Raw genomic sequence first — 27,544 nt, forward strand, 5'->3', positions numbered from 1 at the left:
AAAGACCCTTTCAATTCTAAAAAATTCTGTGAGTCTTCTGAACATGTGACTACACCAGCTGCTCTGGTGAAAGGTCTTACAAAATGTTAATTAGCCGTCTGCATGGTACTCTCTATTTTCCTCCTATCATTTCTGAACTCTCCGCCACTTTCACCAGGTCTTTGAAAACCCTCCTGGGAGCCTGAAGCTTGTTAACTTGCATAATAGTAGAAATTTTCTGAATTAGCTTACAATGCACATAAAAGAAATAATTGTCCGTTCCATCTATCTGCATGGGCCAAGTGTAAATCAGAGTGGCCACCCTTTTCTTAAAGCCCCCTTGTTTTCTCTGATTTCACAAAGGCAGAACATGAAGCGCTCTTCAGATTTAGCCAAATCTATGTTTTAATCACGGACTAAAAATTTTCCATAGTTCATAATGGCCATTACTTCATTAGGCCACTAGGAAAACCAGTGTGGAGGCTCAGTGAGTGGAAGGCATTAGAATTCACATGCCCGTGAAAGTAATGATATCACTGGAACGAGCTGGCCACTCACCTTAAAAGACAAATACATCCAACTAAGTTTTATGGCCATTAGCTAAACTGAAATTTGTGGAATTTTTATGACCCCTGATCTTAACTATTTTTTAGCAACATGGTTTTATTATTGTCCTTTGCACAACCATACTGACTTACTAAGACCTCCTGGGAGATTTTCACATTAAAAAAATGTTGTAAAATAAATGTGTCATAGAAATGTACAGCACACAAAACAAAGGATTGGTTTTTAATCCTCACCTCAGATTGTATTCATTAAAACATCCCTTTAAAATGTGTTGCTTTTTAAAAAACTTCTGCTATAGTGCAGCAGGCAACATTTCCCAGGATGAGTAGCTCAGAAAGTACAGAAAAAGATATAAGGCCTTCTGGCCTTCCAGCAAATGCAATGTTCTTTCCAGATCATGCTAATGTTCTTTGATTTCGTTGGAAAGCACTACTACTTTTTCCTTTACAATTCTATTTTCTTTTCCTTCCATGTAAAGGAGACTCAAATGCTGGGTATTTTTGCTGATTCTTTTTATAATCTCCCTGAAAGTTGATGAGAATGAGCCAATGCCAGTTTACTGTAATCAAATCAAGAGCCCAGACAAAACACGCATATTTCTGTATTGACAAAGGTTTCTGCCTTTTGAGTTATCTGAAGTGTGACCAATTGTGGCTCTAGCATTGGCTATTTCATCGGGTTGAAAATGCTTGTGCGGCTTCCAGGGAGCCCTGTGCACTTTCACTTTGGTCCACCGCTGTTAGCTTTGACTTATTACAAAGACATGGTATCAGCAAGAAGGAGCTGATCTGTTTGGAAGCAAGTAAATAAGTGGGAGAGCTTTGGATGAACTTATCTTACTTTGTTGGTTCATTGCACTTTGAGCCTGGGAGTTGAGACAGTTGTTCACCTCTGCCCACCCTCTTTCCATGGGTCTGTCTGTCCAATCAAAGAAAAGGGCTTATTTGATCTAGCACTGACTCCAACTGATTGACTGAGAGATTCCCAAGCCAGTCAGGCTTTTCTTGTTCATTGTCCCTGCCATCTCCATTACTCCTCTCTTGAAAGAATTAGCAGAGCAATGGAAACTCTTGTAATAAATGTGACTCAAATAGGGAGGGTGATACGTGAGCCCACCTTTTCTGGAGGTCAGTTTGGCAATGCGCCAGAAGTTTTGAATATGTTCATACCCTTTCATTTAGTAATTCTACTGTTAGGTATTTATCTCAAGGAAAGAAAGATCTGCATGCAGATTTATGTACAAGATGTTTATCACAGCAGTGTTTATAAGGAAAATAGGAAATCAGCCTATTATATGTCTTATGATGATTATATTATCTGTCCATATGGTGTCATAATATACAGTTATTTAAAATGATGTTTCTGAAGAATTTTTAAGCACACAGGAAATGCTAAGTGTGCAGTGTTATATGAGAAAAGGGTATAAATACAGTATGATCTGAACCATGTGACAGTACATATCTTCATAGGAAAAGACGGAGAAAATTCGATGAACTATTGTTGTTCTTTTTTAATGGTGGGATATGAGGCAATTTATATATCTTTTTTAATTTCTTTACATATTTTTCAAATTGCTACAGTTTGAAAGGAATACTTAATAGGAAAAAATGTATTTTTAAAAATAAAATGTAAAAACTGCTTTGGTTTAAAAAAATGTTTGAATTTTTTTCCTTAAGTATCACAATGCTCATTGTAGACAATTTGAAAATTGAAGCCTACAGCAATTAAGTTGAATTAATAGAATAAAGAGAAAATAGTTATTTTTGAAAGCATGAGGGTATAAATTTTTTTACTATAAAATACTACTCAAAAATTAAGGTGAATAAAATTGAAAAATATATTGAAAACAAAATATCCCTGTTTTCCAACACTCAACTCATCCACCACTGTATTTATAGCATCTTTTTGTGCAGGTAGATAATATACATGCATACACACAAATTGTGATCATAACATTATGCTATTGTGTGTCCTGGTTTCCCCTTAATATTAGATCATGAGCAGATAGACTTTATTGTGAGGTTTATATATGAGGCCATATAATAGATCCACATACAGGTTAGTGTACAAAACACTTGCAATGGCTGCCACAACCTCCTAGCTTACTGTAACATGCCCCCAGCCTTCTCTCGGTACTTCTGAATGTGAGGGAATATGGGTGTACTATAGCTACTTGGGTAACTGGTGCTAAAAATACCCTTGGTAGAAATGGAATGGGGTCCAGTGGAAGCTGAGCCTGTTAACCAACTTGGCAAGAGACAGGAGCCATGAAAGATAATTGATTATCTTATGTCAAGTTTTAACATGCCAAGTACATTAACTAATAAAATTATCATTGGGAAGTAAGTGCTGTTCCTACATTGGTGGGATCACCCAGAGCCCTTTGATATGTTAAAAGCCCCTAATAAGTACTGCTGGCAATTATCTTGTCATACTAGGAAAGATCTATTAATTTACTATCAGTTGATGAACATTAATCAACTACATGTTCTATTAGTACTGCATAGCCTAGAAGGCACTTTTGAGGATTGAGATTATGCCCAAATAAAGGAAAGTTGGTGGGTGTTAAAAACGTATATATACTTTACCAATAAAGCAAGACATTTGTAGATGCTTATGTTAGCTGTTCTTCATTAAGTACTTGATCTTGGGTGAAAAAAATGGATGGGCATAACTCTGAGATTTCTCAACAGTGTGAAAAGTATGATTTGTAGCACTTACAAGGAAGCTGCTTTTCTCAGAAACTTCGGTGATGTGGTAACAATGTTTGCATGCCACACCAGGGCTGTGAAATACAGCCTTTACAGAAAGTAAAGAGGAAATTAATCTTTATATGTAAAAGACAGCTTCCTAATAATGTAAATAAAAGGTGGTAATTTATAGCACCAAGCAGATGGATTGAATAGAAAGAGCTTCCAATCTCTTAAGGTCATGGGTTAATTCTAGAATGCATTCTAGTTAATCAGTGGGCAGTCCGTTGTTTACAAAGCAGTAACGGATGGCATTTTGACCTGTTTCAAGAATTTTGGATGTTTATTTGATGCAAGACAAGTGGCTGGGGATAGAAATTCCAGGAGTACAGGATGTTCTTCCTCATTTTTTTTTAAAGACAGGATATTTAAATAAACAACTTTTATATGGAAAAGTTTTGCCTTTTCACTCTAGTTTTTCTCATGTTAAATAGGTACTATTGACATTAGGAATAATAACCTTTTAGAGCTGGAAAATACTTACAATACCTTAGTTCAACCTTTATATTGAGCTGACTTTGGAAAAGGAGGTAGTATGCAAATGAAATATGTGGATAGGATTGGAAATTGACCTGCTGTTTAATTCTTAATTTTCATTTCCCTATTTCTTTTGCCTAATCCTTTCTCCTGATTTTATATATATGGGGTGTTTCCAAAATATATACACACACTTTGAATAACTATAAAGGTATTGTTTATTAAAATCCTTTTCATTTTCAAAATTGAGCTATCATTTCTTAAAGTGTGTATATATTTTGGGGAGATATATCTATATATCTATATCTATATCTATATATAGTTTCATCTAATATAATGTAAAATCTCTAGGTTGACATTTTTCCATTCTGTATTTTTCACTCAGTATTTGCTCCCACCCTCATAGATGTCTGGAACATTGCACAGCATTAGAAGCAAGAGCCATTAAGCATTTCCTTTAGCTAAATTGCTCTCAATTTTATAAGGCCTTGGGTCTTCTTAACTGATCTCCAGCCATTTTGGCTTAATTTATGTTCCCCCCAGATGGATAATATTTGACTCTACCAGGAAAGATTAAAAACCAGCCTGAAGAGATTTTTTAAATGATTGTAGATATAAAGAAACTCTAAAGCTGACAGTATCACCTCATGTATTAAGAATACTGTCCATTTATTGAGCATCAATTGTGTGTCAGGCATTATCCATATGAGCTGAGTTTAGTAATAGCTCCATTTTATGGATGAGGCATTAGAGGGTCAGAGAGATTACATCTTGTCCAATCAAGGTCATATGGCTCATAAATGGGAAATCCCATGAGCTTCTCCTACTATGTCATGCTGCTTTAGATATGTAGCATGCTACAGTGTTTATTTCCATCTCTACTTTAAGTGCTCGTTCATGAGCCCTAGGAGTAGCAGTTGCTTGATTCTTAGAACATAAATTATTAAGCCTCCAAACTGAAAATTGAAAGGGAAATAAACCCCGATCACAGACACTATATTTCAAATGCTTGTAAACTATCTCCTTTCTGACTCTCTTTTCAGACACCAATAGCATCACTTAAAAGAGACTCCCTGAGCAGCATTTTTCATGAATTCAAGAAGTTGCTGTAAGGGAGATCTAATTTCCAATTAACTTAGCTTCTGATAGTTGTGGAACTCTGGTTTACACTGCTCCTGGCTGAGTTCTCTCTCAGCCACCATGTGCCTTATAATTGGCTACAGGCATGATTATGAAGTGATGATTGCTAGGTATTTCAGGACTACACAGTTTTTCTTTAGCAGTTAAGATCTGACTCTAATCTTCAATTCTGAATAATAGGGGTGGGGAGTGGAGATGAGCATTGCAACGATTAGTGAAGTTGCTATTGATGACTATGGACTATGACCTGATGTCTAATTTGTGTTCTAGTCCTCATTGTTGAAGGAAGTGTCATAGGAAGAAATAAGAGGGCAGTCAGACATCCCTCTTGCAATCCGGGACAACTGTCTCCTAACCACTAGCCTGCCTGACCCACTCGCCTGAGCCTTTGGTCATTTTGCATGTTACAACCCTGGCTCTTTATACACACACACACACACACACACACACACACTAGAGGTCCAGTGCACAAAAATGCATGCACTCAGTGTGGTGGTGGTGGGGGCCCTCAGCCCGGCCTGTACCTTCTCACAATCTGGGACCCCTAGGACAGGGTCCCAATGCCTGGCCTGAGATCAGGGCCCAGCCATCTGTGCATGCTGCCCACTGCAGGCGACAGGCTGGGTGCAATGGCTTGGTTTGCCTGGACCTCCCTGTTTCTTTTCTTGGGGGCGGGGCCAGCCCAGTCAGGGGCTGTCTGCCTACCTGATCTCCCTTAACCGCTCGCCTGCCTACCTGATCACCCCTAACCACTGGTCTGCCTACCTGATCACCCCTAACCCCCCTGCCTGCTGGCTTTATTGCCCCTAACCGCTTGCTTGGGAGCAGGGCCAACACTGACTTCCAGTGGGTCAGCCTCTGGTCATTACTGGTTGTCACAACTCAGGGTCTTTATATATTAGGATAGATATTTTTATTAACTTTTTACAGACAGGAAGGAAGAGGGATAAAGAATTAAAAACATCAATGAGAGAGAAACATCGATCAGCTGCCTCCTGTGTGTCCCCTATCAGGGTTTGAGCCTGCAACCAAGATACATGCCCTCAATCGGAATTAAACCTAGGACCTTTCAGTCCATAGCCTGATGCTCTGTCCACTGAGCCAGACTGGTCAGGGCAAGAGCTTGTATTTCTAACATGTGTCCTTGTCATGTTGATTCATGCCCATCATTAGACCACACTTGAGAACCACTTGAGATTTTGGAGAGAATCAGAGGCCTTTCCAGTTACCTGATTTGAATAATGTTTTTCATGTGGTTCTTCCAGCTCCTTCTATACTTTCTGTCCTTCTTCCAGGGAGAAAACATTGGTAAAAACTCCAGGCTGTACACGTGTGATGGGGATAATGGAGTAGTTGACTTGCCTAGTTTTTGATCTTCAGAGGGAATCAATTTCCCTTTCTCTGAAGATAGCCTAGGAAATAAAAGGCAAATAGTAAAAGAAAGAAAAAAAAATAGACAAAACAAAACGCACATAGTTTGAAAATGTGGGCCCTAAGGACTATGATTTTAGCCCCAAGTCTCATGAACCACGTGGTGATGAGACAGGGACATAGGTATGGGATCCCTTGATAGTGAGGAAAGTCACACACATTCCCTTCAAAAGGCTTCAGTATTTTCAGTCCAGGTTTAAGAAACTATTTGTAATAAGTTTTCAGCCTCCGGTTTGCCCACCCACTATGAACAGAGAATGGTTTTGTAGTGCTATTGCATTTTGATAAGCTTTCTAATGTTCTCCTGGCTTTGAAGGAGGCGTCATATTTTGTTTCCTGCTCCATGTTCACTTGGAGACAGTTTCTTATTTGATGTGGTCCTTATATTTTGCTTTGGTATTTATTACATTTCCTACTTAAAAAACTTGATATCATGAGGTATTTATTTTTATACCAGGAATAGATTCTTTGAGAATGATTAATGTTACAGATACACTGCTAGGTCCTCTTCATTGAATTTCCTGAGAAAAGCTTCAAGAGAATCTAATTTGCAATTTGTACTTAAGAGATTAAAATCTTCAACACATATGTTGTGGGTAGGTGGAGTGCAAAATGTAAGTCTGAAATAATGTGGTATACGTATATATTTTTTCAGTTATTTTCCCTATTGTCTTTGTAAATATACCAACTATATTGGTTGAATCTGTTATGCATTTCATCTCCCTCCCCCTGTTCCTCCATTTCCCCTTCTCCCTCTCTGTTTTCCTCCCTCTACCCTCACTGGAAGAAAAAAACTCATGATGTCACTATATGAATTTTTAGCAACTCAAGGTCAACTTGGATACCCCAATTTGAACCAGTGACACAAGGAAACACCTCATTTTCAGAAAAATTATGTGCTTGCTTCTTGGTGTGTTTCATTATTTTTCTTGGCCTCAAGCATTTCCCAGGAAGTTTTCTTACTTGCCATGTGGATATAAGGACAAAACTAAAAAAAATGTCTTCAAATAAAACAATACCATTTGAAAACACCTATCCTATTGTCAGGTTACAATGAGGAGGCATTATTAACATTGGTTTAGATTCTTGAAGCATAAAGTTCTGGGACACTTCATGTTATAGATTTCATGTACCCATTTTTTTTTCTAGTTCTTTATCTTGTGATTGAATAAGAGAGAAGTGTGTGTGTGTGTGTGTGTGTGTGTGTGTGTTATATTGACTCCTGATAAGTTAGTTTAAAATTCCATTTTTCTACCTCTCTGTGTGACTGTAGATTTCTTTTCATTGACAAATGATCAGAGATGCCACATTCACCAAAAGAAATCTGCCCTATATCCAAGCATGTTTTCCAATTTAATGATTTTGCTTTGTTTTCAAATTTACCTGAAAAAAAACAAACTGATTACTTCATTACTGAAAACCTTTTTCGTTTCTGTTGTTTTGTATTTAGAATTCTTTAAAGAGCTACTTGAAAATGCAGAAAAGTCCTTGAATGACATGTTTGTGAAGACATATGGCCACTTATACATGCAAAATTCTGAGCTATTTAAAGATCTCTTCAAAGAGTTGAAGCGCTACTATGTGGTGGGAAATGTGAACCTGGAAGAAATGCTAAATGATTTCTGGGCTCGCCTTTTGGAGCGGATGTTCCGCCTGGTGAACTCGCAGTACCACTTCACAGATGAGTATCTGGAATGCGTGAGCAAGTATACAGAGCAGCTGAAGCCCTTTGGAGATGTCCCTCGGAAACTGAAACTACAGATCACTCGTGCATTTGTAGCAGCCCGTACTTTTGCTCAAGGCTTAGCAGTTGCAAGAGATGTAGTAAGCAAAGTCTCTGTGGTAAGTGCTATTTGCATTCTGTGTTTTTGATTGGTTTGGTTTCATTTTAAAAGAAATGGGAAGGGTAGAAAAAGAAATCTGCAGAATTCCATTGCCTCAGTAACTCTTCTTTCCTTTTTAATTCTTTTGGCCTCTTTTCTCCTATACTTAGTGTTTATACATGTGCCATATACTAGTATAGTTCTAAACAATACTATGATGAACATCTTCATATATCATTATTATTTTTTTCAGTAGCTTATTTTTGGTAGCTGTTCTTAGAACTAGAGTATATGTTCACTTTGAAACCTTAATTTAAAATGGGTTTAATAACTCCTTTAAGCTCCTATTCCATTTAAAATGGGCTTAATACTCTTTTTCAGCTCCTATTCCATTTTCCCTCCAGAGGAAGAAATATTCACAAACAGGCTCCACATTAGGTTGTTTTGAGTGACTGTTTGAATCTACTCGTAGTAGTCTAGAAAAGCACTTAACATCCATTGTTGTATGTTTCCTTGTTATAAGGTATATCCAGAGCCCTTAAGAAGATAGTTTTCAATGACAATTGATGTGACCACCCACTCTTGACTTATAGCTTTGTTTATGGAATTACCAGTAGAGGAAAAGAAATTGAAATATGTGGATAAAAGCAGACGACCTGAGCTACATTTTCTTCATTTGTAAATTAAGGGAATTGGTCTAGTCCAGTGGTCGGCAAACCGTGGCTTGTGAGCCACATGCATCTCTTTGACCCCTCGAGTGTGGTTCAGCGTCAGAACCACTTCTTCAAAATAGACTTACTCACCCAGGCCGAAAACCGACTTCTGCACTTTGGCCATGAAATTTCAATCACACTGTTTGTGTGTGCCCGCTCGTGGTATTTTGTGGAAGAGCCAAAAATACTCAAGGGGCCAAAGAGCTGCATATAGCTCTCGAGCCGTGGTTTGTGTTATGTCCAGATTTCAAGATCCCCAAAGAACACCAGGGAGCCAAGTTTGATGCAAAAACAAAGAGCCTTTATTCAAGCTCAAGCCTGGTCTCTCCGCCTTTACCAATGCAGCGGCAGGATGCAAAGAGCCCCAAGTTCTTTTTTTTTTTTTAATATATTTTGTTGATTTTTAACAGAGAGAAAGGAAGAGAGATAGAGAGCTAGAAACCTATATGAGAGAGAAACATCGACCAGCTGCCTTTTGCACACCCCCTACCGGGGATGTGCCCGCAACCAACGTACATGCCCTTGACCGGAATCGAACCTGGGACCTTTCATTCTGCAGACCAATGCTCTACCACTGAGCCAAACCGGCTTCGGCAAGAGCCCCAAGTTCTAAGAGTATAGCTTCTTTATAACTTAAGGTTAGGTGGTGGGGTGAGGGCCAGCGTCCAGTTACACAGGTGGCTGGATGCGGTTAGCTTATTTTGCCTTCTGCATTCTTATTGGCTGATTTAAGGGTGGGTTAGGTAACGAACTATTTTGTAAAAAACTGCTGTTTAAAAAAATGTTTGTTTTCTAGCCTGCTTTAGCCTGTTTGAAGATAAACTCAGCTATATGACCTTGTAGGTCAGAAACTAGATATACCCATAATCTCAATGCCATGCCAGGTGCATTTTTCAGTTGAACTGTGTTGTTTTCAAGGCCAGGATCGAGATAACCACTAAGTGCACATAGGGCTGGCTCTTCAACAAAAAGGGAAGTTCTGCTTATAGCCTTGCTCTGCCCTTTCAGACCTTTATTTTTCAGACTATGTTCTTTGGAACCAGGTCTAAGGACGTACTTTAGGGGCCTCCTTGAGGAGAGAGGCAAGGGAGATGGGTGTCTTCTACAGTCTCACCTGTACATCTGTGACCTTACCTCCTGGCTCAACCAGAGAAGCTTTGCTTTTCTGAGTTTTATGCTGTAGGGTTTTGAGCAAGATTTGAAGGGTGAAAGGTTCTGTGGTTCCTTTACTCCCCCACACCCTACCCCACCAAGATGAAATTTGAAAACTTCTTTAAAAAAAAATTTTTTTTTTTTTTACTGATTTCAGAGAGGAGAGGAGAGAGAGATAGAAACATCAATGATGAGAGAGCATCATTGATTGGTTGTTTCCTGTACAACCTGTACTGGAGATGGAGCCTCCAACTCGGGCATGTGCCCTTGACCAGAATTGAACCCAAGACCCTTTAGAATGAGCCAAACTGGCTAAGGCATAATTTGAAAACTTTTTGAAGGCCTTTCAATTTCTATTCTTTCATGAATACCAGTGAATAAATAGAATATACTGCGCCAAAATTATCTTTGCAAGATGCTAGTACCCTTAGGCCCTCAAAAGAAAAGCCAAATTTTAGTGCATTTCTAAAAAGTCTGGAGACAAAAGAACAGCTTGTACTTAGGTCATTTGGTTATTTTGAGGACTAGAGGAGTGGTCAATAAAAATTGGCCTGTGGACTCAAGGGTCCCAGGTTTGATTCCAATCAAGGGCATGTATCTTGGTTGTGGGCACATCCCCAATAGGGGGTGTTTAAGAGGCAGCTGATTGATGTTTCTCTCTCATCAGTGTTCTCTCTATCCTCTCCCTTCCTCTCTGTTAAAAATCAATAACATATTTTTAAAAAATTGGACAGCAGTGCAAATACCAGAATATCAACCTGATTGCCTATCAGAGAGTTCGTTTAGTGTTATAGTATCATGAAATTTATTGCCCAAACTAGAGCACTTATTGTCTAGATCAGGAAGTGTTTATTAACAATCCTACCCAGACAACATTTGCCACTAATTTTTAATAAGGAACCAGGACTTTCTTAGACAGACCAGGATGTATGGTCACCCTAGGTAGAAAGGAAACTAACATTCACCAAAGTGAAGATAGAGATTATAAAGAATTATGAGTTATTAAAAAATGGGTGCTTATAGGATATTTCATATTGGAATTGGGAGATAAAAAGGATTTGGTGATGGGTTGTACTTATTATTATAGTTTTATTTGTTCTCGCATCTCTGGGCCAGAAACTATCAGGAAACAATTCTTTCCAGCATGTTTTTGTTAGTCTTTTTCTTCCTGATATTTTTACTGTAAATTGCAAAACATCGTTAGGGCATATGAGGGTGGGTGGGAAGAAGTGGGGAGATGATTGTTATAATTGAAGGACTAATGTGGTTCCTGAACTTCTGCCCATTTCAGCAACCATTATTAATCTCGGAGATACTCATGTCAGAGTCCCTCAACAAGGCACAATTAATCCAGACCAAACTTACTTACTTCCAGTGTAGTTCCCATGACACATTTGTCCTCCTCGAAAAATTCCTTAGTTTCATCCTAAGCTGAATGGGTGGGAAGGTGCTGCTATGTGGTTTGCATGTGTGTGCATACAAGTAAAGGCAAGTGTTTGGTTGTTTGTGGTTTATTTACATTAACCACCCACCTTCCTTTGAATTGATTCTTAGGAAGGACTAGGGAGCTGGCTCAAGCCTGTCTTGTTGTTTGTCTCTCTTTGAAAGGTTGGAACCCCCTTAGGGAACTGAGATCCCAGAAAGTCCAAGGTGAAGTGGAGGGTGGTTGATGAAACAAGGAAGCAGTTTAGATAGAACTGACTGCAAGTTAGAAGGTTGAGGAGTGTAAAGCTTGCCATTGTCTGTATCATCCTGGCTCCCTCAAGTTAGGGAGAAGTAAGGAGATTTGGCTTCCCTGTGTTGTATTCTTCTTGACATGGTTCTCAAAATTAACTGTAGGAAATTAATAGGGTTGACTTTTGTATTTAGTTGCAGACACACTTGCCTATGCAATAAAGAGTATGCGACCCAAAAAGAAATAGTCACAATCAATTTCTGATGGTCCTTTGGTATTTATTTTATTTTTTAATATATTTTATTGATTTTTCACAGAGAGGAAGAGAGAGGGATAGAGAGTTAGAAACATCGATGAGAGAGAATCATCAATCAGCTGCCTCTTGCACACACCCTACTGGGGATGCGCCCGCAACCAAGGTACATGCCCTTGACCGGAATCGAACCCGGGACCTTTCAGTCCCCAGGCCGATGCTCTATTCACTGAGCCAAACCGGTCCTGGCTGGTATGATTTTTTTTAAAAGTATGAAATAGATTTCCTGTGCAACTTCGTATTGTTAAATTGTTTGAGAAAGTTACTTTCTAAATATAACTCTTATTAATTTTTTAATAATTGATCTCTCTCCCATATTCATTGTACTTTCATATCTGCCTGTGAGATAATTTGTATAGTTATATGAGAATATAATGGATACAAGCGATAGCACTTAATTTACTTTGAATAAACATTACTTACCATTGTTTAGTTGACAACACTGTTTTATGACTACTTTAAGTGTTGTAATTGGAAACTTTTAAAAATAATATTTTGCTTCACTACTGAGTTTCTTCTAGACCTAAGGATCAACTTGATACCAAATCCTTCAACGAAGTTGGGTTAAGTTATCAAAATTATGTAATAATAACACTCAGGAATCACATCAGCTTTTAAAGCTGCTAAAACACAAATTATGTAAAAAAAAATCTATCATCTATGTATTATTTCTGTTTAGAGGAAGCATGCAAGGAATATTTTCACATTTGAGAAATATTTCTTATAAATTTTTGGACTATGCCTACCAGTTAAACTGATTTTTTAAAATTGAGGTGATGTTGGTTAATAAAATTATATAGGTTTCAAGGCTACAGTTCTATAATACGTCATCTGTATGTTGTATTGTGTGTTCACCACCCCAAGTCAATCTCCTTCCATCATCATTTGTTCCCCCTTTACCCTCTTCAACTTCCCCCACACCCTTTCCCTCTGGTAATCACTATACTGTTGTCTGTGTCTATGAGGTGTTTTGTTTTGTTTTGCTTTGCTTTGTTTTGTTTTTACTTAAGGTACAGTGGTATGGGAAGACAATAAATAATTTGGCTGTCAAAAACATTTGAAATTTAACATGCTGGAAAAAATCTACATTTGATTAATAAAATAAGTAAGCTTTTCTACCAGTTTGGGTACTAAGAAGTATTTCTTTTCATGTGAGTTTCCACTCCTGCCAACTGCTATCCCAAACGTAGCTTGCAGATAAAACTAAAGCAATCTAAGAGATAAACAATATTCCTTCTTTTGCTGTCCTATAGAATTAATTACCTTGGGCCTGAAAAAGACCTTTCAGAGTGGAGAACGTATTTCCTAATTAAAGAGAGCCACCTCACCTACTTCATCTATAAAAAGGTCTTTAATTTCAAATATGAAAAGCATCTTGGACTCAAGGCTAGTTGTTCCATACTTAAGATGTTCTCCACCATCTCTTCATTAGTGATGTCCTGCTTTTCCAGTTTACTTTTGCAACAAAAAGGTTGCGGTTATACCAGTATGTTGAGCAATGATTTGATTATCACTAGGCTATTTAAAGGCTGTTAGCACCAGCAAGCCTAACTTGTTTCAAGAGAAAGTCACTTCTTAGTTGAAGCATACTTGTCTTGCTTCAGTTTTTGGGGGCCCAAAATATCCAGTAATTTCAGCTTATTCCATTTGAATTTTACAATTCAAACTTCAGAAAAGACCTTCTAATTAGTAACAGATGTTTCAAGAAGCCTGGTGCCACACATCTTTGTATTACTTATTCCTTCTTTCCTTGTCATGGTTCATGTGACATTTCTTATTTACCTGCTTGTAGCAGTTTTGCCTGGAAGGGTGAAGTCTGTTTTGGTCTTTCGAAATGCACAAGTGGTTACATGCACCATGAAAATTAATAGCTCCTATGCCAAAGAGAGTCACATTCTCATGGTTTCAATTAACACTGACATAATTGGGCTATGTCTGCATCCACACCCCAAACTACAGGGACTATAATTAGAAATCAGTACCTTTCTATTGTGATGTCTTAATGACTGTCCTGCCTTAAAAACAATTTCCATTGCTCCCCCTCCATTTCAGTCTATTCAAAATGCCCAACACCTAAAGAGTACTACACAATTTATTTTGTCACTTCCCTGCATCATTTATAAAATAACTTTTATAAATGTAATATAAAAAGCTTTTAAGATTCAAAGTGTAAACATTTATTTAACCCTTAATATTCTTTTTCACTCCAACCCAAGAACTGGAATTGCAGGAAGAAGGTGGAACTCTAGCTATGGTGGCAATGGAGATGGTAATGTTAGGATTGTGGGAAGTGTTCAGGACTGAATAAATTCCGATTATATACTCTCAAAACAAATAGAGTCTTCTACAAGGGGACTGATGCAATGATGCTTTGATTTCTAGGCCTTAAGTGAGTCTAATAATTTAAAACAAAACAAAACATACTTTTAAGTATTTATGCAGCTTCAGTTTTAACTACAATGTATCTACAAACATTTAATGAATTCTAACTTATTCCATATATTTTGTTATGTCTTTAACATTCTGTTATCAGGGAAATAGGAACATCTTATCTTCCTTTCTTTGTGTGTATATTGACTTCAAAACTAGTTAGGAATTTGTTGAATAAACTCATCACTTCTCACCACATGTTTCGGTACCGTATCGCTTTCTTTTACCATGATTTTGGGAAATATTTCCTGTTATTTTTTTTATTGAGGCGCTTATGTTACCAAGCAACAGATAACATCTAGACTTTTTCTGCTTGTTTGGTACTATTGGCTGTTCAGGAAAAAAATGTTGCAGCAGAACGTATGTTTGGAACTGGAATAAACTAAAAGGAAATGTGTTTTTTAACTTCAGTGCAGCATGTTGACTGCCATCACTGTGTAATGTGGCTTAAGGCTCATTCTGAATTACTGAAATGAGATCCAGGCTGCATGAAGAGTACTGCTCCAGAGTTTTTCTTTTTTCGGGATGCTTGCAGTAGTTTTTAATGTGGTGTTTGGAAAATGCAGATAATTTTGTAGAAAGTCTCAATTCAGTATTAGAAGAGAAAGGGACTTTTCTGCAAAGATGTTTAGTAGCAGAAATGGTATGCAGATGTCATGCTAAATGTATATCCCAAAGAAGGCAGGAATGAGTATTTTAAAAAGAGTCTTAATAAATTGGAAATTAGGATTCTTTCCCCCACTGACTTTGACCATGAAACATAGACTGGCTTCTGAAATCTAAATTATAAGGTGCCTCCTAACCCCTAACATTTAGAAAGCCCTTAGTGAGTCTTGATGGATTTTATAAGGCTTGAAAATTAACTATTATGTATTGTCATTATGGGGCAGTAACTCAGATAGATTTTGATTTGTTAATATAGAAGTATTGAGTCCAGATGATAGTCCCTTTCTATCATGCTGCTCCCTTTCCACAAGTAAACAGATACCCCCCCTCAATCTTATATAAATAATGTCAAAATCTTTTTCTTCTATAAATAACATCTCACGTTCTAGCAGAAATTGGTAACCACTGCTGCATTTAGCTGAAATTCTTTCAAAATGTTAAAAATGTGGTAAATGTGTTGTTTTCTGTTTTCTTTTACTCAAGTGAAATCTTTTCTCTCCATATTTAGGAGTATTTACTTGTGCCTTTGACTTCTTTGTGAGCAGGCTATGATGAGTGATATTACAAATCTAAATCTATATATATCTATATCCATGTATATTTGTGTATATATGTGTGTGCGTGCGTGTGTGTGTGTGTGTGTGTGTGTGTGTGTGTATCTGTAATTTTGTTACCCCTGTAGCATATTGAACCTTTGGAAGAATATAGCATTGACTGAATAATTCATTATTATTTATTATTAAACAACATAATATCATCCAAGTATCCATTCATTATTGTTCCACATAGAACAGTTGCATACATTTAAAAACTGCAAATTTTTACTAGAAAACATCCAGCCTCATTCTGAGTATTCACTGTATGTGAATAACCTGTACTATGTTTAGGAGCTATGGAGAAGGTCTAACTCCATGTATTTCCCTTAGGGTTCCTATGCTCTATTGTTGAAAAGAGATCATTCATATAACCATCAAGGAAGTCTAGTGTAGCTGCTCTATAACCAAACTTCTTGGATTCAAATATTCTCCATTTATTGGAAGATCTGGTGTGAGCCCCTTAATCTCTTTGGGCTTCTGCTTTTGCATCTTTGCAATGAAATTATAAATTCATCTCATTTTTTAGGTCTTTAAATGAGTTAAAATGTGTAAAGCATTAGAACAGAGCCTGGAACATAGGTATATCATATAAGTGAATAGAATCCAGTTGAAGTTATCAATACCCAAGTTATTCTGACAAATAACAGAATATTTTTCTCTTGAATTTTTCATCAATACTTTAATGATATTGAAAACCATAGGAATTAATGAAGCATTTTCTCTTTTCAGAACATTAATTCATTCTTTGTGTTTGTGGTTCAAAGGAGGGAGGGAGCAGTATACAGTTTTCCTTTTCCTGTTCTTAATATAATTTTGAGAAACTAGTCTATAAAAGAGTTCTGAAATGTGACTTTTATAAAAGCAATAATAACCCCACCTGACTCTTACCCCAAACCCAAGGATTCTGGAGGTCACTGACATCTGAGCCCAACAGACCCTTCAAAACAAAAAGAAAATATATCAAATGTTAGTCAAGTGCCATGACCCAAAGGAATAATTAGATAGATCATGTTCAGTGGTGTGCATAACATAGAGAATAAATACATAACAGGATTATACTAATATCTTGGAGCATGGTTATCCTTTGGTGAATCCCCATGTGGCATGATCTACCATTTGGTCTTAAGTCTTCTGAAGTAAAACAACTTCTGTAAATAATTAATTGATTTTGAATATTACAAGTCTACAAGGAAGTAGACTGTGAATGAACTTGAATTTCTATTAAAAATTATTTCCCAGAACGAGGTATGATTTAGTCCACTACTATATTTGTTTATTGGGGAAAGGTTTGCTCTGATATTGTGAAGAGACCACTGAGAGTTAATGAAGGGGCACCCACCAGGGCTTGGTGTACCATGACGTGACAAGCAAGAGCCACCATTGAATCTAGGAGATCCAAGATGTCTACCAGAAACTCCACAAGATAATTTAAATAGAAGTGTCATAATATTTGGCTTTTTCTTCCCTTTGAGTTTTTGAAGCTTTTAAAGTTTCCAAAAGAAAGTCACCATTTTTTTTTAATTCACTGGGGTAGGCCAGAGTCAGAGGTAGTGCAGGTCTTTGGCACTCTAAGTTCACCATCCTGAGCTTGGGCAGGTCGGCAAGAGTGGGGACTCTAGATCTGAGGAATGGTCACATTATTGGCTTTTTCTCTGGAACCCTTGTTTGTTTAGGTCTCATGACTGTTTTACAATTCTTTTCTTATACACTGAGTGGCCAGATTATTATGATCTCTGAACGCTTAATAAAATGGCCACTCAGTGTATATCCTATATAATAAAAGGCTAATATGCAAATTGTACCTTCGACCAGCAGGCAGGCAGGCCAACCACCTGTGTCCCCTCCCCCTGGCTAGGCTGGCCATATCCCACCCATGCACAAATTCATGCACCAGGCCTCTAAAATACACACACACACACACACACACGCACACACACACACACACACACCCACTGAGTGGCTAGATTATTTTGCGTTCAAAGATCATAATATATCTCTCTGGCCACTCAGTGTACTAGGGCTTCATCCCTCAAGAGGGGTTTATTTCCTGGGTTCTGATTTCCCCTCATTTAAAATACTGCCTGGTGGTCTGAATTGTGCTTCTGAGACAGAAGACAGATTTTCTCCAACTTTGGTTATTTCATATGTCTTTTCTTATCCCATTATCTTATAACTTCCCCATTTCTCTTCTCAGTTCTGGTATTATTTAGTGTTTCCACAGCATGTTAGAGCTACTTCCTTGTGATCATTTTTAGTAGTTAAACAACAAATCATATGCAGAGCATGAGCCAGTACATTGCCAAGGAATGAAATGAAAAAGCTCCGCTAAATCAAGCTTCAATAATTTCTTTTAAATAAAACTCTACTCTGTCCTTTAGTGTGGTCTCTGTTTTTAAAACTTGAGCCATTAACCTACTTTCATAGAGGGTATTACAGGGTCTACTGCATGAGTGATTTAGATTTATAATTGAACTAAGAATACAGTGGACTACTTCCTAGAGTTAAAAAAAGAAAAAGACATTTGAAAAAAATGTTTCTGGAATGTAACTATTGGATTTAAAAATTTTTGTCTATTTCCTAAAGGCCTATACTATTTTGGAATTTCTTCACATTTTCTAGAACAGGACACATATTCTAAAATAGGAATTTCTACTTGCCTTGCTCTCTGATTACAAATATATTTGAGAATAATCCCTGGTACATAGTAGGTGTTCAGTAACTATTTGTTGACACATTGGCCTTCTGCATTTCTTCTTACTAGGATATTGTTTCATTTTAAGCATAATATTCAATAAATTCCATGTGCCATTGTATGATTTTTCTTAGGTATTTATATAATAACTCTTTACCTCTCTAAAATCCAGCTATTTAGTAGTCTTACCAATGTGGAACCTGAACCTAACTAAGATAAAAAAGAAAACAACTTTTGTCTGCTATTAGAGTTTAATATATTCTGTTTAAAAAGGCAGGGAAACATGATACATCTGGGAAATCATGTCATCCCAAAGGTTTGATAAGGCGCAGTACTATAATCAGATGTATTAGGGTGGCTGTCAGCAAGTCGATTCATCTCTTTGGCTTTGGTTTTCTTATCCCTTAAATGTGAGAGCTGTACTCTCATCTCTAAGGCCCCTTCAACTCCAAGACTTCTATGATTCTCCAGCTACCTGCTCTTTCCAGGCCTTTTTGCTCATCTGTAAAATGAGGGGGTGGACAAATATCCAAGTCTTAACTATATGTGACTTATTTAAAGGAATGAACTTAAAGCTATCCAGAAAACCTAGCTATATAGAATGGCCACTCCTCTAGGGCATTGGTTAGATTTTATAGCAATGTATAGTAAAAAAAGACTAACTTTAGTGCCTAGGAAAACTTATGGGACTGGTTAAAATTACCAGAAATCATACTTCATAGGGAATGTTGGCTGTAGTGTATATAATTACTATGTTGTTAGATGTTTTCTCCCGCTCTTCTAGGCTGTTTGCGATAAGAGGAGGCATGCTTTTCTTCCGTTCCTTGGGGTACTGTTGATAAGTGGTATGCAACATCACACCCCAAGCAGGTGAAGTGCACTGTTGGACAGCCCCCTATCCCTGCATCTGTTCTCTGCAGTGGTATCTGCTTTCAAAAGTCTGTGTTTGCAGAACTGCTTGGTACTGATAGAGAGGAATGCACTAATCCTCTGATACTGACTCCAAAAGAGGAGGATGGGGCAGAGAGAATGGGAAGACCAGAAAACATTTGGTTAGCAGCCGGTCTGTGATACCTAGCCAGGATCCTTTCTAAGCATTGATGGAAATGAGTGACAGTATGGTATCAGCAATACCATGCCCAAGATAATTTCACCTTATGAAAGAAGGAAGTTGAAATGAAGTCTCATTTCTCTGCAGAGAATGGCCAGTCCAATCTAGTTTAGTACTGCTTTTACCCTAGCTCTTCCCCTTCCTCATGAATGTTTAGTAGTCCTGTCTATATTGTCTGATTATGCCTGATGTTGAAGCCCCTTTAAATTCTGTCCACGCTTACACTCCTTCCTATGTATCCAACCTTATTTCCCACAATTCCTCAACCCCATTCTAAGATGCCACGATATGCTTGATACATTCTCCTGCAGCTTTTGTTCACGTAATGCTTTCAATTTGCATATTCTTCCCGATAACTTAAATGCAATCTCTTCTTCAAAATTTAACTGCAGTCCCACCTTTTTCATCAGGTGTTCCCTGAGGACTCTGCTTTATTTTCCCCAAGCTTTGAAAGGCCCTCACATAACTGCAAGTTTAAATATATTCATATTCTTCCCTGTAGATCACATTAATGTTGCCTTCTGCACAGCTATCGGTATAGAATGGAATACATACAAGGGTACCCTTCTAAACCTTGATTAGTAGGTTAAATTTCAAAGGCAGTTTTTGAAAAGAACGGTGTGCTTGTTTTCTAGTCTGGCAAGGCAAACACAGTGATGGTAGACGCCATAACTGCAAGCCATGCACAGTGGACAGGTAAAGGATCCTCTACTACTGCGTCTCATGGATGATCCTGGAAAGATATTTGTAGAAGAACTTTGAAATAATTGAGTCATTTAATGTGAGTGAGAGTGCGTATGTGACTGACAGGGATTGAGAGACAAGGAGGAGTGAGAGTTTACAGGGAGTTACATGGAGCATGGTTATTTAAGGTAATGCAGTGCTCATCCCTATCTTCCCCCAATCCTGCTTCCCAGCACACACCTTCTTTTTTATCTAACCTTGCTCTACGTCACTGCTTCAGGAAGCAGGCCAGTTCTGCTAAATGTGATCCATCACAACTCATTCTTAAGTTAAAGTCATGGCCAAGCCTTCAAGGTTATATTTATAGACTTGCAACTTGTGTGTCTTATCTTTGCTCCCAACACTGTTTCTTTCTTCTCCCAAATCAGGTCACTCCCACAGCCCAGTGTACCCACGCCTTGTTGAAGATGACTTATTGCTCCCACTGCCAGGGTCTAGTGACTGTGAAGCCGTGTTACAACTACTGCTCGAACATCATGAGAGGCTGTTTGGCCCACCAAGGAGATCTGGATTCTGAGTGGAACAATTTCATAGGTGAGCAAGCAATTCATGTGTTTGTGTCGCTGGAAATAGTTCCGCTTCCTGCCACAAGGAGTATTGCAATTGTCAGCTCTGAAATTCCTATTTGTTATTTCATGTTTGCCCATTTTAACTCTACTCAAAGTTCATACTAGTCTACAAGTACATGTTCCCTTGAACTAATAGTGGCATTTCTGAAGACATTTGACCCAGTGAATACTAAGTTTTAATAATGAGAAAGTGGCTTTTTGACATTTCCCCCCAAAGGTCAGTTTGGGTAATGCATCAGGGGCTAGCATCCATGTAAATGCTAGTTTACAGTCATCACTGTGCTGCAAAAGTGGTACTGAAAATATTGTATCTGTTACAATGCAACCAAATCTTCACACTGACCAGATACCCATTGGATATTTGGATCAAGTGAAATATGATGATAGAAATTTAGGGGGTTCTCTTTCTGTAGAGGATTTAACAATGACAGGCTACTCTGGTGAGATGGAAAAATGTTTACCTTGATAATATTAGAGGTAAATATTCTTGCATATACTTAAAACCTATAAAACCGTTACTGGAACCCAGACAGCACCGTAGTGAAATGGCCAGTTTCCAAGAGGGTTAATTATGATTTGTAGGGAAGGATAAATTAAGGATGATTTTAAATGTCCACTCATTGACTCCCTTGATGCCTACCAAATACACGTTAGTCCTGAAGCATCAGTGTTGAAACTCCTAATACCGAGGGTCTAGTTGGCCCACATACACATACTGATAGCTCATACAAACAGGCTCAGATTTTTTCCATCCCCAGGACCCCTTTGCATAATAGCAGAATTTGAGTATTTTTATAAGCATCTATTTTTCACTTATTTGTCCACATCATGGGAATATGTATGCAATGTGCTGGCTTTTTTTTTTTTTTTTTTTTTTTTTTTTTGTGGAGTGGGGAATGCTTTTTAGTCTGCATGAGAGCTAATTATCATTTTAACTCTGTTTGAAAGTGCATCAATAAATTGGCTCCAACAGATTCTTGCTAACACTGACACAGGAAAGAAAAAAGATGTGAATATTAAGCACTTCAGCACAATTGTAGCCTAAATAGCTCAAAGCTAGAAGACCTGAAAAAAAAAATCTTCTATGCACAGAAAAGCAGTATCCCATGAAAGGGAATGTGTAAGACCAGCAAAGGCATGCAACTCATAAATGGCACATGATGCCCAGAATGAAGCATGGGAGAGAGGGTTGCTTTAAATATTCCAAATGGAAATAAAAGCCCATGGCACTTACAGATCTAAAGTTGATGGTTTTTTTCTTTCTCTTTTTTTTATCCCACTGTCACCCCATACCCAAATGTCAAGTTTGCAGTTTGTTTTTTTGCTGCATTTATTTGTTTTAAGTTGGTACCCTTTTTACTTTCCCCTATAACTTCTAGCCCACTAGTTCTCTGGGCAAAAGGAATAGAATTTGCCATATGGTACAAAAAATGTATGGTGACAGTGATCTAGTTTTACTAACTTTTCTACAGACACATCAATAATAAGGTGCAGAAGGGCATGTCATTTGCATTATCCTATTCTAATATTCTGTCCAAAACTATAACTCATATTCTGTATTAAAATACAAATTTTTATACATATATTTCCAACAGTTTGCAGGTTCACATGAAATCAAAACCATACTTGGCTTGCTTAATAAATATTCTCAATAAGGTAACCTAAAACAAGGAGGACTTAAATTCTTGTTGTGTGTTTTAAAAATTACATTTGTTATCTTTTAAGAAATAAAATTAAACCCCAGTAGAAATTGGTAGGATTTCTGAGTTAATTTTCCTCAGTTATTTTAAATGATACTTTTTGGAGGGCTGAGGTGTATAATTGTATTTAAACTTTATGTTTAATGGGTATTTCACTCCTTTTTTTAATAAGCTGATATAAAAGGCCAAGAATAATAGACATTGTTAATCTCTGGTGCTTTTTCATGAATTTTCACAAGGGTCTAATTAATTTGCTCTGTGGTTGCAGAATTCAGCCCCAATTTACATGCCTCTGCCATACGTGCTGTAAGTTTGTGTGTGTGTGTGTGTGTTTGTAAGGAATTTTTCTTTCCCCTTTATATGATTGCAGCTAATGAATGGTCAAAGGTGTTTTTTTTGTTTGTTTGTTTGTTTTCCCCTCTCACTTCTTTAAATCAGATCTTGGGGTTAAGTCTGGAAACTGCCTTTTGTTCTTCAGTCTAGTCATGAGGCCAGTGCAAAAGGAATCACTTTCCCTGGTGAGGAGGGATGGTTTGTTGCTGGGCGGGGAGATCCTGAGTGCTGAGATCCTGCAGTTGGACTAGGCCAGTGGTTCCCAACATGGGGCACACGCACCACAGGGGGGCAATTTGATAATTTGGTTTTTAAGGGGGGCAATTTGAGAATGAGTTATTATGGTTCTAGGGGTCTCATGGACAGCATATAAATATGTATTGTTCCATTTATGCATTTCAGTTCTCTATTCTATGTTTTGAAACTTTATTTGCTATTTTTCGTATCACTTCAAACTATTATTATTTTAAAAACGATTTCTTAGTGATTTCTTCCTCAGTACTTTAACTCTCCTTTCGTTCTTTTATTTTTCTCTTTCATGGATGCCATGTTCTTTGGATGCTTGTTTAGACCAAGTTAATGGCCTTTTAGGCTTCTTCCACATGAATAGAAGCTCACTTTTTTTAAAAATTTATTTTATTGCTATCAGAAAAGAGAGAGAGAGAGAGAAACATCAATGATGAGAGAGAATCATTGATTGGCTGCCTCCTGCATGCCCCCTACTGGAGCATGTCCCCTTGACCGCAATTGAACCCGGGACCCTTGAGTCCACCGGCCAACGCTCTATCCACTGAGCCAAACCGGTCAGGGCAGTAGTTCACTTTTTGAATAATAAGAATTATATGTCATGGGGAAGCATCAGGATTTTAGAGATGCTTAGGTGGGGCATGGCCAAAAAGGTTGGGGACCCTGGACTAGATCCTTTAAGAGACTAAGAATGAGTTCTCGAAATCTACCTTCTGGTTGTCCTGCCCTTCCTTTCCTCTCTTTAACTGCATCTATTAAAGTATTACCAGCCTTTATCAAGGTGGTTCCAAATTTTTGAAACACTTTGGACTTGGTTTTGTAAGAGATTCATTCTATGGCACCTTCAGTTTGAATACTCTTCCTGCTCTCTGCCTCCAACCAAAAATGTCAGTTTCTGGAGAGTCATAAATTATGCTTAGGTGCCACTTGTCCTCCATCACATACTGTATTCATGTTAGCATTGTTGGACTTCTAACCAACCTTATTAATGTCAGTGGGAATTTCGTATTGGGATATTGGGATTGCTGGTGGAGACACCAGCCAATTCCCAACAGGAGGCAGACAATCAAGTATCCTGTACATGAGACCTGTGGCCTGGTTCAACCAGAAGCAAACCAAAACTCCAAACCAACCATCCTTGGACCGAGATTGGTGCTTCTAGTCAGGGCCGGCTGCTGCCAGGAAGAGCCCAGTTCATAACCACTCATGACTTTCCTCAGGGGTTAGGGGCAGCTTTGGCTCCTGGGCTACAGGCCACAAGCAGAATTCGCCCCCATTCGCATTCTTCAGCCTCGCAACACACAACGCCATGGCACCGGCCCCAACAAAGGCCCAGCTTCCCTCTCCATTCCCAGGCCCTTGTGTACGGCAGGCTCAGAGTTTACAAAGACGCCAAGCAGCCAGTGAATCGGGGGTTTATGTTTCTTTTCAGTCTTTCACAAACACATTAGTGATCTGGCCTTTCCTCGCCACTAGGGGAATACGTAGTTACCAAATGCACTGTTTTCGGTTGTTTAAATTCTGCATTTTTGGATGTTTATTATCTGTCTTCATAATATTTTTATTTGGAGCAAGAGCTGACTTCTCAGCTATGAAGGAATGTACTTTCTGTACGTGGTCGCCCCGCTGCTTTGACAATGATGAACACATTTAAGTTGTGCTCCACTTGTTTACAAAAGTCTCCCTTTGCTAACACATCAAAAGCATTTTTTCCCTCCACTAGTACAATGGTATATTCATGCTGGCAGGCTTTACTTGGAGGTTGGAAGTGTCATTTTATTGGTGCTTACCACAATGCAACCTGAGACTTCATTTGTTATTACTTGCAAAAAAAATTGCATTTCACAGAAATCTATTTGTGGTTTGTGACATCGGAATTGTAGCTTAGAGAAATGACCCTGTACTTTAAAATGGTTTGTTGTGTTTATTTTCGGTTGAAGGTGAAAGGTTGATGACCAAATTTTATTTCATTGATATGCTGATGCTGAAACTCCCTTTCACTGGAAAGCTTAGGTAGGACTTCAGCTGTGGCCTGCAGTGTTCTTTGAGGACACACACAATCTTGTGGAAATTAACCCCTGTCCTTGGACTACCTAAAGGTTGTGGCTAATGTGGCTCTCACTATCCTTTCCTGCCATGCTTTAAGCACTAGAGTATAAAGTGGAGGGAACATGATTACGTTTTCAGTTTCATTTGATTTTGCACAATAAGTATCAGGCCAAAATACGAAATCTCATAATCCCAACAAACATGCCTGGCAAGAAAACAAGTACAGCATATTTTGTTTAAGAGATTCAATGTGTGCTAAAACATTCCAGACTCTGCCAATATGTAAAAGCGACTTGAGTAATCAGTGAAGATGTGCTGTATGTGGTTTGTGTGCACTGCCTCTTGGGGTGTTTTCATCCAGAGAGGTACATCTTTTGTTATAAAATACATCAAGGCCCTTATATTTGAAATGGGAAATTTTTCTTATTGCAAAAATTGTATTTTTCAAAATTTCATTCTTTAAAGTCATTAGAATTTGAAGGAATACTTCTATTTGTATTTTCTTAGGCATGTGGAAGAGTTTCCTAAAAAAAAAAAAAAAATACATGTTGGTATGCCAGGATTTTAAGGGATACACACACACACACATGCACGCACGCACACACATATGTGTGTGTGTGCGTGTGTGTGTGTGTATCCCTTAAATATTAATATATTTTACTGATTTTTTTACAGAGAGGAAGGGAGAGGGATAGAGAGTTAGAAACATCGATCATCTGCTTCCTGCACACCCCCTACTGGGGATGCGCCCAAAACCAAAGTACATGCCCTTGACTGGAATCGAACCTGGGACCCTTCAGTCCGCAGGCTGACCCTCTATCCATTGAGCCAAACCGGTCAGGGCGGTATATGTTTTTGACTCTTGTAAATGGAACCTGAAAGGAAAAGATCCCAGGAAGTCTGGGAGAGCTGGCATGTTATTCTGCCTCCAGCTTTTGGTTTGTCAGCTGGGAGCTAGCTCAGACCCTTACAGTGACAGCCACTGATACATGGAGGAATGAAAAAATCAGTATAATGGAAGATTCCTGATTGGGTTTCCTTGCTGGAGAATGAAGCATTCCTCTGGCCACTTCATACTTTAGGGAGCTGGCAATACATAGCGACTTAGTACAGTTTGGCATCATAGAAATAGATATAAAAACATTAATTGTGATCTGTGCCTTCCCCCTCCTCCCACTGGAAACAGTAAAGTAACCAGAGACTGATTACCTATGGGTGAACTAATTATTTACTTTTTGTGCTGTATTATTCTTCTCCAAACCTCATGTTAGATGCAATGCTAATGGTGGCTGAGAGGCTAGAGGGCCCTTTCAACATTGAATCAGTCATGGATCCCATCGATGTGAAGATTTCTGATGCCATCATGAACATGCAGGACAATAGTGTGCAAGTGTCTCAGAAGGTAATGAAGGCAGGATGTTGGGAAAGGGAGCCAGGGCCCCCCCTCCGGTTTGTGATGTGACTTCCCTAATATGATCATGTTGCTCCGATGCAGGTTTTTCAGGGATGTGGGCCCCCGAAGCCCCTCCCAGCCGGACGCATTTCCCGTTCCATCTCTGAAAGTGCCTTTACTGCTCGCTTCAGACCCTATCACCCCGAGGAACGCCCAACCACAGCAGCTGGCACTAGTTTGGACCAACTGGTAAGCACTTTGTCAGGACTGGCCATGTTTAATGACAAAAAATGAAAATAGTTGTTCAAAATACATTTTTAGTTGGAAGGCTTGCAAGTGTGGGTCTTCCAGGCGAAACTTTTCAAGCAAATTGGATGTGTCAGTAAATCTTCCTTGTTCATTTCTAGCTGAGAAAGTCCATATGTAGTCTAGAAAATGTGATGCAATAAGTCTTATTTCAACTCCCCCCCCGCCCCGTTGTTTCACCATGTGTTTACTAAGCATCTACTAGGAGCCTATCACTACTGTGGTATTTACGAGGTGGCTCAAAAGAATGAGTCCTTATGCTGACAAAGTCCCAGAAGAGAGGGAAATGCAGACATTCTAGCTTACTAACTAGGGTGATAGTTAATGATAGGTTGGGAGAAGGATAAGAAAATGTAAGCAAGACTGCATTATACTAGTACACAGCAATGTGCTTCAAATGTAGTAGGAAAGAGCATAAGAGGAGGGGACAGAGAGCAGGGAAAGGCAAGTGTCACAGAGTGGACAATATTTGAGCTTGAGCATAAAAGTCATATGAGAAGAGACTGTGTCTTATTGTATCTACAAGGTGTGGAATCTGGTGGGCCTCACTGATAGTTAAAATGAAGAGGGAAGTGGACAATGGATCCAGACAGCTCAGCTCCTTCTGAATATTTCGACTTTTAATTTATTTGAGTGATTTTGTAGTCCTAAGTATAAATTTGATCTTCATTTTTCTCTGGTGACTAAAG

The 27,544-nt window shown here is 38.3% G+C and overlaps 1 protein-coding gene across 1 annotated transcript in view; it reads left to right on the forward strand.

Annotated features, from left to right (window-relative positions):
* The window catches only part of GPC4 (glypican 4), a 119,044-nt gene that overhangs the window by 87,673 nt on the left and 3,827 nt on the right, over positions 1-27,544 (forward strand). Inside the window, exons 3-6 of the mRNA XM_084870252.1 lie at positions 7,795-8,186; positions 20,628-20,793; positions 26,428-26,558; positions 26,652-26,798. Coding sequence (XP_084726378.1) covers positions 7,795-8,186; positions 20,628-20,793; positions 26,428-26,558; positions 26,652-26,798 — 836 coding nt within the window. The remainder of the gene's footprint in view (positions 1-7,794; positions 8,187-20,627; positions 20,794-26,427; positions 26,559-26,651; positions 26,799-27,544) is intronic.

This window comes from Pipistrellus hanaki (assembly GCF_964339955.1).
Source record: "Pipistrellus hanaki genome assembly, chromosome: X".
Taxonomy (NCBI): domain Eukaryota; kingdom Metazoa; phylum Chordata; class Mammalia; order Chiroptera; family Vespertilionidae; genus Pipistrellus; species Pipistrellus hanaki.